The 12,113-nt window shown below is 39.1% G+C and overlaps 1 protein-coding gene across 1 annotated transcript; it reads right to left on the bottom strand.

Moving 5' to 3' along the window:
* Positions 1-6: 6 nt before the first annotated feature.
* On the bottom strand, positions 7-12,085 carry pic (DNA damage-binding protein pic). The gene is made up of 23 exons (XM_013315371.1): positions 11,905-12,085; positions 10,919-11,067; positions 10,374-10,639; positions 9,798-9,897; positions 9,469-9,574; positions 9,032-9,114; positions 8,354-8,507; positions 7,761-7,982; positions 7,256-7,418; positions 6,948-7,056; positions 6,301-6,485; positions 6,052-6,203; positions 5,687-5,858; positions 5,148-5,291; positions 4,709-4,832; positions 3,978-4,176; positions 3,444-3,577; positions 2,783-2,908; positions 2,161-2,310; positions 1,695-1,825; positions 1,228-1,403; positions 736-962; positions 7-132 (listed from the first exon to the last, which is right to left on the bottom strand). The coding sequence occupies exons 1-23, from the start codon at positions 11,963-11,965 to the stop codon at positions 49-51; spliced, it is 3,417 nt and encodes a 1,138-aa protein (XP_013170825.1). The 5' UTR covers positions 11,966-12,085; the 3' UTR covers positions 7-48.
* Between the last annotated feature and the right edge of the window lie 28 nt (positions 12,086-12,113).

Below are 12,113 nucleotides of genomic sequence, written 5' to 3'. Positions count from 1 at the left end.
AAGGGGTAGGGGGAGTGGTATGTGGTGGGGTGGTGGGGGTGGGGGGCGCTAGTGTATCCTCGTGAGGTCCTCCACGATCTTTATGAGGTCGTCGACAGTCGCGTCTCGCATCATGCCGCCGCCATCGTCGATCTACATACAAATAATATAAATACACATTCATGCAGTTACATATTCGATAATTTTACCGTTGGTTTCCGAGACCACAATCTCTAAATAAATCAAATCGTAATTCGTCTCATTATCTTTGACAAAACTTAGGTATCAATATCATATTTACCACAGGGATTTTAGTCTCAGAAAGCAACAATTACTTAAGCAATTTATCTGATGATGATTACACGTTCAGAAGCAGGTTTTAAAATAATAAAGTGTACTCGATGAGCGAGTAGCTGGCACATCGTGTGAAGTGACCCACACTGGATTTGTGCTCGGAACATCGTACGAGTCTCTGTGCAGGTCACGACGTTAGGAGTAGTTGGAGCACTGATCATTTTAAACGGATAAGCGATTGCTTGGTTTGATGTCAGCTTCAACTTCGTTCTTACTTAAACGTGCTTTTTATTCGTGACAGTTAATTCTATTTCTATTATTAGTTCGAATCCTTACGAGCGCTACCAACCGCGACCGTTAGGGTAAAATGGCGAGAATCGGATTGGCACAAAATATCATGATTTATAGCCTGTCCATTTATTGAAGTTAGTACGTAGTTGTTACGAGATACACAGTGTATACCTGTAGTCCCTGCACGGTGTCCTGCTGCATGTCGCGGCTGAGGTCGAGGAATGTCTCCACGAGGTCGCCGTCGATGAAGCCCTCCGCGGGCTCCGTCTTGATGTCCGTGTTGAAGGAGCGCCAGAAGGCGTGCGGCACTTTGCCCACAGACTTGATGGTGCGCGTCAGCCGCTCCTCCAGCTGGCGCAGGAACTCGAACAGCTGCTGCGACACTTGCACCACCAGGCCTGCACAACACATCACATTTCACGGTTTCGATTCACCTTCGGTGGACTTTTAGCACTAAAAACGGGTTTGTAAAATATCAAAGTTGTCAGTTAACAAGCACCTGATGGAATATAAGTATAGATAACTAGCTGTCGCCCGCGACTACGTTCGCGCTGAAATAATAATGGCAGATTATGCTTTACATTTGTGATGTATGAAGCCAAACATCTTCTGATACTATGTTGGGAATGGGAAAGTATGTATGGATGAAAGTAAGAGAAGTACATATGGCGCCGTGCACGGTGGCGAGCAGCACGGGGTTGTGTACGGGGGCGGCGGTGTCGGCGAGCGGGGCGACGGGGGCGACGAGCGCGCCGCGACGCATGGCGTTCACCGTGTCGCCCAGGTGCACCTGACCCGCGTACCCCATCTGCTGGCGCTCCTCGTCCGTCGTCGCCGCGCTGCAACACACATACAGACACCAATATCTTCAATTATTTATCAATTTGTATTACATTTTTGGTGCACTTTACGTCCGATAGGGGGCGCTGCATACACTTTCATAGAGGTTTTCTCGACGGCGATGCGATAGCGACTTTCGCAGATATTCGTGCTACGTTTACTGATGTCATGTTAATATAACTTAATTATAAGTCTTATTAAACAAACTTTTAATACATATCGCGTTAGAAATGTATCAACGATAAAAATTTCTGTTATCAACTTCCACATAGTTAGTGTGACAGTCAGACCTGTCCTTCTGGCAGACGAAGAGGTTGTTGCTGTTCTCTGCGCCGAGGAAGGTGTCATCATCAAGTATCTCGACGGCAGTCATCCAGTTGGGGCTGTAGTCGCGCGCGATCTCCTCGAAACTGCCCTCCATCTACACAATACATATATTTATTAATATTACAAATTTGATTATCGCCCGCGATTCGTCGAAACAGAAATTGAAAAAAAATGCCAAATGTTAACTGCTAATAAAATGGATGGATCCATTATATAAAATTCTTTAAAACCAAACATTTTTAACTTTGTTGTTTTTTTTTTAAAGTTGAAACAACAAAATAAAAACAGGGCGAGTAGATAAAACTAGGATTGGTTGATTTCACACATCTTTAAATAACTTCGACGTAACAAAATCGAAAATTGATTTACGGCAGAAATCGAACCTGGACGTGTAGATTTTCCGTTCAGATCGTATAAGAAAATAGTAACCTGTTTGTACTGCAGCAGAGATATGGAGCGCATGAGATCCCCCACGAGGATGAAGTCTCCCTTCACCTTCATGTAGAGAGCCACGATGTTGTTGAAGTGGCTGCACTCCAGCCGCAGCTCCTTGTCCGACGTCCACTCGAACAGGCGCACCTGACAACATGACATATTATTCTTGTCTCTTGTCATTCACTTTCTAAACTCAAATGGTATGTTTTGATACGGTTATTTGGTATTCAAGGGGTCGTTTATTAATCATGTCATGTTTTAACAACTTTTTGCCTAAAAGGGGGGGGGGGGTGCTTTCAATAACTTATGATGAGGTTGTAAACTACCCTAATACTTAAAATCACGTTTATTTTTAGTACAAAATATATTATTACAAGTCATAAGTCGGAAAATAATTACATAAATATCTTGCTTCATCACCACTCCTTGTGATGTATCGTGATTTGGATTACATCTCCCCTTTTTTGAGGCTCACGTGATTAATGGACGACTCCTAAACTCTTCAGAATTTTACTCGTTTCATTGAATCCAAGTATTGAATGTAAGTACATTTCTTGATGAGCTTGAGAAATTATAAAAAATATTAATTCTAGCAGTATAATATAAGTAAACTGACAGTGCTGTTGATGGAGGCGAGCAGCTTGCCGTTGAACTCCACGAGTGTGTAGCAGCCGCCCTTGATCTCCTTCTCCGCCACCTGACTCAGCCGACCCTCGCTCCAGTGGAACAGCAGGATGCGACCCTGGGACATTGCATCATCATACTATATCTACACACTTATAAATATAATACGGCTTTATATCAAATAGTTTAACAAAAAAAAGTGGATAAGGAAAAATTCCTTTTAGGTAAATTGATGCAATGGAAAACATCGTAAAGAACTCAAAATATTTCCCGCTTCCATCCTATTGCTTAAGTACCTTTTAAACAACATAATTCACGCTTGTAAACCCGAGGGGTAGGCAGAGATGACGACTATTTAGCACACTACTGACACACTTCCCTCGCTTCTCCATTCATACATCTACGCATTCATGTACCTCGGTTTCAGGTGGCTTTTAAAATCTTACTAATATTATAAATGCGAATGTTAGGACGGATGTTTGTTTGAAGGTATCTCTAGTCCGGTTGTATGGATCTCGCTGAAATTAAGCATAGATGTAGAACATAGTGTTAAAGAACATATAGGCTATTTATTAAGTTTTTTCTTGAATACCGCGCGGTCGGACTCCTAGACAATAGGCTGATAAATAGTTATATCTGTATGTATGGGTCACCTGTTTGGGTTCAGACTCCTCAGGGTTGAGTATGGCGGTGCCGACGGCGTAGTAGTGGTTGGGGTCGTCCCCCAGCCGGCACGACACCAGCGACATCGCGAACTCGCTCGTCATCAGCTGGTGCGCGTGCAGCACTGTCACATGACACAACACAATGTCAGTAAAACAGTCGTCGCTCAGTGGAAAAAGTGAAATAGCGAAGCAACCGTTGCTCTTAAACATCTGTATACAGAAAAATAATATTTCTCCTACATATGCATTTTCCAAGTACTTTTCCAAGAGAATTGAACTTATAATAACACTAAAATATGAATACTTATTCACAATTTCTCTTATTTTACTAATATTATAAATGCGAATATCCAGATGGATGGATGTTTGAAGGTATCTCCGGAATGACTGAACGGATCTTTATGAAATTTGACATACATATGAACAGAGTATGGAAGAACCCATAGACTAATTATGTTTTTTTTAAATTCGACTTAGTATCTATGGTTGTGAGTATCGAGAGAGATGCAGAGTCGATATGACCTTCAAAGGTATGTTGGTCGAGTATGAGGAGGTTGTGAGTCTCGAGGTCGAGTGCTGCGGGCGCGTGTTTGGGCGGCTGCGGGGGCGCGCCGCTCGCGCTGCCGGCCGAGGTGGAGGCGGAGACGCGGCTCGCCACCGCCGTGCCCAGACCTGACGACCACTCCACCTTGTCTATGCGCATTGTTATCACACCGAATGTCTGCACACACAAACAACAACATTTTATGTACTTATATTATTTACTTACACTTATTCAGAGATATCTACGACTAAGTTACTACTTAAAAAACGATTAAACTTCGCTAATATCGGCATGATCATGAGTAACACTAAATATACCACAGATATATAAAACAACGGAAAAATGTAAAAAAAATGAACGATGACTTTTTTCCAACTGTAGATACATTCTGGTTTTTGAGCTTTTTTTTAAAATTTCGAAACAGACAATAAGGAGTAAATTTATTAATTTTTTTTGGAGATCATATTTTTTTTAATTAAAATATTAGCAGATTTTTTAAGTAAATTCACTAATATTTCTTTTACCATTCCAACTAAGCTCTAGGCTTGTGCTAGGATATGGTTTACGACAAGAGTCGAATGGACCCCCGACCTCGTGGTCGGAAATCCGTACCCTTAACCATTAGGCTATTGACGCTTTATATTATATATATTTTTTTTAGCAAGTGAAGTATTTGTTACATAAATGTAATTAATAGAATAATATTGACCTGCGACACCTCCTGATATGCGATCCTGCGCGGCGTCTCCCCCAGCGGCACGGTGCGGATGTGCAGCTTCTGTATCTCATCTATTGTGCCGATCGTCACCGTGCTGTCCGTTGCTAGAGCTAAACTGTAACATCAATATAACATTTCATTCGCCACACTCAAACTCGTTAAGGTAGACCTTAGTGTACATTTCTCGAGACCAAAAACTCCGTTTGAGACATTTTTGTTTTGTCAAAAAGAATAACAGGGTGACATGTTTCATACAGAGATTTTGGTCTCGGAAACCTACCGTGAGGTAACAATTAACAATTCTGTGATAGGGTCTTATTATATTTAATATTTGAACTATCTAACAAAAGTAAAACTGTTCAATTTATTATTTGACAACTGAATTTATAGTCTATTACTAGAGACGTAAAGTGTAAATGATTGCTCTCACCTGTCCGGGTAAGCCTGTGCGTTGAGTGAGCACATGTGAGTGACCTCCTTGAGGTTGACATTGGAGAAGACCAGCTTGTGGTTGGAGGAGAAGATCACCGTCGGCCTGTCCGAGCACGCGAAGATATTCGTCGTCGACAGAGACCTAAATACAATTTACATTTTAATATCCGATGAAGCTGTAAATATTCATTTTTCATAGAAAAATCTAAACCCAGTTGTCAGCGCCATCTTTTGTTTATAAATATAAATCCGAAACATACCGAGGTATCTGTTTTGTGATTCACATATTCATTTATTTCCTTATTTTAAATATTTTTATATACATAAAAAAAACTTTAAAATTATTTATTAAACAATAAAAATTAAAATGAATGTGTAGGTTAGATTACGTAATTGCGTACGCGTTTACGGGGGACCTATTATGAATATTTGCCAGAAAATTTGATAAAGTAAACCAAATATTGTCATACAATTTTTTTCATATTTTATCGATGTGGTTACGACAAGGCATATGGAGTGATGTGTGTACGCGTGTACCTGAAGCTCCTGAGCACGGTGGGCTGCGTGCCGAGCGTGACGCGCTTGCGGCTGGCCAGCGCACCAGTCTCCCGGTCCAGCGTGAAGTAGAACATGGACCCGTCGCCCAGCGCGCACAGCAGGTAGCACACGCCCTCCAGCTCGCTGATCAGCAGCGAACGTGGTATTATCTCTGTATACACATACGTACATATTCACTCATCACATCACCGACACTAACTGTACCAACTTACAGAAGTCCTATCACGAAAACTTGCGAGAAACTATTCTTAACGTCATATACAAAATTCCATGATGCCATTACTAATACTTCGAAATTTCCATGATAGGCTCCCAGTTGTTTCTAATAGTCGAAGTGAGGTTACCTCCGGAGAGTTTCTCAGCGTGCAGCTGCGTGAGATCGGGCAGCCGAAGCACGCGCACAGAGATGTCTGTCCACAGACCCACGCCCAGCAGCGCCGCCTCCTCGCCCGGGCCCAAGTCCAGGCACGCCACCTCCTCCTCCATGCACACCTCTCTACACACACACACACACCAACACATATAATAAGACCAAATCTGAGAGAAAGGGCTATGTGTGAGGGTAATTCGTAGTAATATGGCAAAGTACAGACGAGAGTAGGTCGAGCCGAGCCTGTCCGATGGCCAGCAGGTAGATGCGGGGTCCGGCGGCTGCGACGACGCGCGTGCTGGAGCACGCCACCACGGAGAGCGCGCGCGCACCTTCCAGCCGCCACTGCGCGCCCAGCGCCCACCCGCCCGAGCCGCGGCACACCAGTCGCACGCCCTCGTCTGTCACCTAAAGATAAATAATCGTCTTTTTAGTTGGCACGTGGGATAGAAGAGAATTCTTATTACCTACGTGTCAGATTAAACGCTCCGTACTATAGATACACATAAAAAAACTAGATATACAGACTTACCTGGATAAGCGAGAATCTTGAGCAGTCACAACGGACGATCTCCATAAGCGAGAAACTCGGGTTAGAGAGAAACCTCTATAAGCGAGATAAATATTGTGGTCCCTTCAACTCTCGCTTATCCAGGTTCGACTATATATCTCTAAGAAAGACGGTTTAAAATGGATCGTACGACATTCCAGAACGATGAAACAACGGTAATAGGAAAAGTTATGTGAGAAAGAGATAGTTGTTAATCGAAATTTTCTCGCATTCCTTTTTTTATCTGATTTATAGAAAATATCAACGCAAAAAATAGACACTAAGTAACAAATAAAAATAAGTGAAGTTTCCATACATACTTGTATGACTTGATCATGGCAGACGTTCCCAGTGAAGAAAGTTTGTCGATCTGATACGAAGCCTTTGATTTCTGTTTCCTCCACTTCCTCGCCGTTCAGTGTTAACACTCTGACAATCATAACAATACTCATTAATATAATAATAGCAATAATAAAAAATTAAAAAGTAGAGGTACAGTCAAAAAATTACCACCTCCATAAGCGAGAAACTCGGTGAGAGAGAAAACTCTATAAGCGAGAAAATCGTGATCTCTTGGTCTCTCACTTACATATGACTATATATTTATATATAAAAGATATAATGTCACCTGGTCTGGCCCACAAATGACAGCACAAGTGTGTCATGGTAGGTGGAGTTTTGTGTCAGTGTGAGGGGCCACATGCCCTTGATGCCGGGCAGGTCGATGGATGCCTGCTCCTGTATGCCGATGCCGTTACGTATTATACGTAATGACCCCATCTTGAATGCACCTTGGAATAAACATTATATTAAACTATTTGCTGTGTTCATATATAATTTTGCTAGCTGCTTCCCCCGACTCCGTCCGCGCGGGATTAAAAAAAAACTTAATTAATAGCCTAGGTATTCTTCCAGACTATGTTTACATCTATACTGAATTTCAGCTCGATACATGAAGGCGTTTCGGATATACCTTCTAACAAACATCCATCCATCCATTTTATCTTTCGCATTTATAATATTAGGTAAAAGCTACCTTCTGTTTGAAACATTTCGCTTGTCTTGTCTCAAAATGATCTTTAGAAAGTTGGACCCTTGTTAATGGATATGTCATGAAATCCACCATTTCTTACCGGAGCACGTGATGAGCTGGTTCTGTCCCTGTCGCTCGAGGTCCACAAGACACATGTCCACGATGGGCGCGAGGCTGGTGAAGGTCTCCATGGGCTGGACATACTGGCCGGCGTCATCTCGCGCCGCAGACAGCCTCACCAGCGCCGAGTCTCCCAGACGAGACCCGATGAATACCACGCCATTGTCCAGGTACGTCATGCATTCCGGTATCGGGATGTCACCTGGGAACCACATTTGATTATACATAAGGAAGAACAAACTTTTTAATTTAGGTATTTAGAGAAAACTGCTAAGATAAGAGGTTGTTAAAGTTGGTTACTTTAAAAACTCCTTAGTGTAGATTTCTTCTGAACTAAGGGAGGACTTAACTCTGTTGCCTGATCATAGCATGGAGATTTGTCACTCTACTGTTATTAGGAATTATTCATAGATGCATCTCAAACAATAACTTAGTAACAAAATAAAATATGTTTTTTTTATTTTACTAAAATAAGATCTGTTAAGTGAGTGTACAACACATTTTGAGTATAAGAAATCATTTATTTTTATTCCTTATAGTATTTATAAGAAAAAGTGTATGCAACGATGTTACCTAGAAGTTCAACTTTAAGGTCCTTGACAGCCTGCGTGCCGTCCATCTTCTCCTGCAGCTCCAGCAGCAGCATGAAGAGGCGGCCCGCGATGTCACCCAGCAGGTAGCGCATGCCCTTGCCGTCCACGCGGCAGTAGCAGTTTATTGGTGTCATCTGATCATGTCACAGTTCATTATACACTTGAAGAATTAACTTATAACAGTGGTAGACAGTTCTGACCACACAGAAGACACGTCAAGAAGAAATTCCGCCTACAATCTGGTGAGCGTGCATGCGGAAGGCTTAACTTTAGTCCTTTTCCCCTTTCACCCTTTTGTTACAAGGAAGGAACGAAACGTGATGGAAATTGGACTGAAAAGGAAGAAAGGGAAGGGAGGAAGGAAGGAAGGAAGGAAGGAAAGGAAGGAAAGAAGGAAGAGAAGGAAGAAAGGGAAGGAAAGAAGGGAAGGTGAACGGAAAAGGGGACACATAAGGCAAATATTGCTTGTAAACTCAGCTATGATTTAACATTAATGGACATATTCGGGGAAATGTCAGTTAACAATAACAATTCAATTCAATGGAAAACTAGTCACAGCATAGGTAAGTACAAAATTATAGCTCTCATTCTGATAGTTTGCTGTATACAATTTCAAGTGGTTAGCAAATTTAATTCTCTGAGTGTACAATAATGTTACCTTTATTTGTGAAGGTGCAACAGCCACATAGCTCTGTCCATCATGATATACTATTGACTCTTGACCAATTACAATAGCGCCACCTACAAATTACAAAAATGTTAAATTAAAATAAAACAGACAGTTGTATGAAAATTGAATTCTTAACTAAATTAGTGGAATATTAGTTGTTTGATAGCAGCGCCTCCTAGTCTATCAATTTGTCCATACACATCCATTTGTAAATGTTAATTATTGCGGAGTAAATCAGACTAATATTATAAATGAGAAAGTTTAGATGTATTTTTGTTTGAAAGTATCTCCAGAACGGCTCAACAGATCTTGATGAAATTTGTCACAGAGTTTTAGAATATAGCCTAGAAGAACGCATATGCTACTTATTAAGTTTTTTAAAATCTGCGCAGACGGAGTCACGGGCGACTGCTAGTTTTACATACCTAAAGGACTTGGTACTGGTATCAAGATAGATGCCTCTGTTTCCACATTGTCTTGTTTCCACGGTATCTTCATGAATTCTTTATCTTTTGCATTGAGTTCATGTGTCTGAAAATTATAATAATTTTAATAATATTGGTTTTATAGACCTCAAGATTGTTGAGTTATATTTGAGCATTTAATTATTTAAGATATATATAATTTAAAAAAAATGGATGTTTGTTCGCAGGTATCTCCAATACAGCATCATATATCTCCATGAAATTTGACATAGAGGTAGAGCATAGTCTGGATGAACACATAGGCTATGTATATTTACAAAATGACTTACTTTTATATGTCTTCCGTTGAGATCTTGATGTATAAGTATTAAGGTAGGATTGGCACAACCATGCAGAAATTCTAAATCATAAACATTTAACTCTTCCAATCTATAAAGATAACAACAAATTAAAAAAACCTATAATAATCAAATCAATCTGAAGAGATTGTTTGGTAAACCTACTGAGTTGGACAAAGTATTGTTTAATAATTAAGTTCCTAATCAATAACTCAAAAATGTATGGACACTTACTTTCAATATGTCATGTGCATGTCACATATTTGTCCTATACATTTTGACACATTTTTTCGATTTTACTAGCAATAATCATCATCAAGCAACAATCAGTCAAATGTTACATTGTCTAGACCCGCTGATATATTTAGAAAACCATGTACAGAAAACCTGAGCACGCGAGAATTGGACAGCTAAGATACCTCTACCACCGAGAGTCATTGTCCAGTCATAACAACCTCTATAAGTAAGAAACCTCTACCAGGGAGAAAAATATTATAATTCTTTGGAGTCTCTCTTATCCAGGTTCAATTCTATTAAATTAGCTTTTATGAAAACATAATAAATTACCTTAGACTAGCAGCTTTAAGCTCTGTGGAATCTTTATCCAATGGTATAATCTTAAATAATCCATCATACAGCCTCAAACCGATAACCCTAGCTTGTGGGTCGATCACCGCCAATATGCCATTCTCTGAGGGCTTTCCGATGCGGTCGGCAACATTACCATGTGCTCGTGTCACCACTTCCAAATCACCATTAGGTCCTGTCCTCCACTCTAATATCATTGCATTATATCGAGCTGTTAGAATGAATACTAAATCTTTCTTTTCATACTGCAAACAAAGTTTATTTTCATTATTGATTAATATAAAAAGAATAGGTGAAGTAACAAAGTGTTGAATGAAATAAAAGTGACTAAATATTGAAATATTTTATGACAAATACATGTATAAACTTATTGTTGTCTTTACCTTTTAATGGAAGTAAATGTGATAAATATATTACTTTAGAATTAAATATTTATACTCTTTATTGATCACAAATTAATTTATCACTAAATTATTAAATTAAAATGTACAAAATACATTATAGAAATTGTTAGACATACTTACTGGAGGTCTGAATAATTTCATTTTAGCAACTTTTCCATATAGACCAACTTCTTTCATAGGTCTCAAGCCCTCCGGAGTCACCAGGTACATTTCTAGACGTGACAGTTTAGCCACCAGCAAGTTGAGGTCTGTAGGGCTTGTGAAGTTGCCTGTTTTAAATTGATGAAATTAAAGAACTGTTTATCCAGATAAAAGAGGATGTTTGTTCATTGTACATAAAAAAAAATATTTATCACTATTTTAATCTAATTGGAATAAATAACTTGCAATTTCTTTGATCTTGACATAAACTACAATAAGCTTATTTTTATACACCTTGCATATATGACTAAAACCATAGTGTTTTATATATATAAATATTTTTGTGAGAACACAAACTATCTAGCAATTACTTTTTTTAAGTAAAAATAATAAATTGCTAAAAATTATCATCAATCAATTATACTAAAGTAACTATTTATTAACAATCTCCATAAACAGAAACATGGCAATGAATAGTACGAGTTTTTATCGCTTGCTAAATATTGTGTAATGTTTATTTGTTGATGATTATAATTTTCACTTGTTTCGCGTGGTATGTAAACCTTCTGTGTACAAGAATAATTGAATTATCTATTAATTGCTAAAAATAATAGGACCTAGCCTACCCACCACACGCTTTGATTTACGATTTAATTCGCTAGATAGGACTTTAAGCAAGTCGTATACATGCCATGAAATACATAACACACACAAGAAATTGGGAATATATCAGACTTTGAATAAAATTACCAAAAAAGTCATAGGTCAACTACAACCATAACATCGTAGATTTTATAATATACAAAGTCGAAGACATTGAAAAGATAAACTCAAAAGCTGTCTCTAGATTTTAAAACCCTAGATAATTATTCGTTAGGGATTATTAAAGTAAAATAAGACTTAAATAGTAAAAAACTAGTTAACCTCAATATGACAAAAACATCAAGAATTTCAATAACACTTACCTGTAATGCATGCTGTAACTGCTGTAGCTTTTTGTGCTGTAACAACGTAGTGATAAGCCATGGTGATCCTTTTTAACTTAGAACCTAATTTTTATTAATAAACCATTTGAATAACACAATACACAATATTTGACAATAATATGCCGCCTGCTCCAAAGAGTATAAATTGATAACCAAAGTGTAAAAAGGCCTGCTCTATTTACTTTTGT

The sequence above is a fragment of the Papilio xuthus genome, unplaced genomic scaffold (genome assembly GCF_000836235.2).
Source record: "Papilio xuthus unplaced genomic scaffold, Pxut_1.1 DF826961.1, whole genome shotgun sequence".
NCBI lineage: Eukaryota > Metazoa > Arthropoda > Insecta > Lepidoptera > Papilionidae > Papilio > Papilio xuthus.
Note: the sequence above shows the minus strand (reverse complement) of the source record. Positions and strands in the feature narration are given on the sequence as shown.

Excerpts from the sequence above, each read along its gene's own strand:
- pic (XM_013315371.1), bottom strand. The coding sequence starts at position 11,965 with ATGGCTTATCACTACGTTGTTACAGCACAAAAAGCTACAGCAGTTACA. Across the intron at positions 5,859-6,051 it reads CGCTGAGAAACTCTCCGGAG|AGATAATACCACGTTCGCTG; the intron begins GTAACCTCACTT and ends ATGTGTATACAG. Across the intron at positions 4,833-5,147 it reads GCACAGGCTTACCCGGACAG|TTTAGCTCTAGCAACGGACA; the intron begins GTGAGAGCAATC and ends TTGATGTTACAG.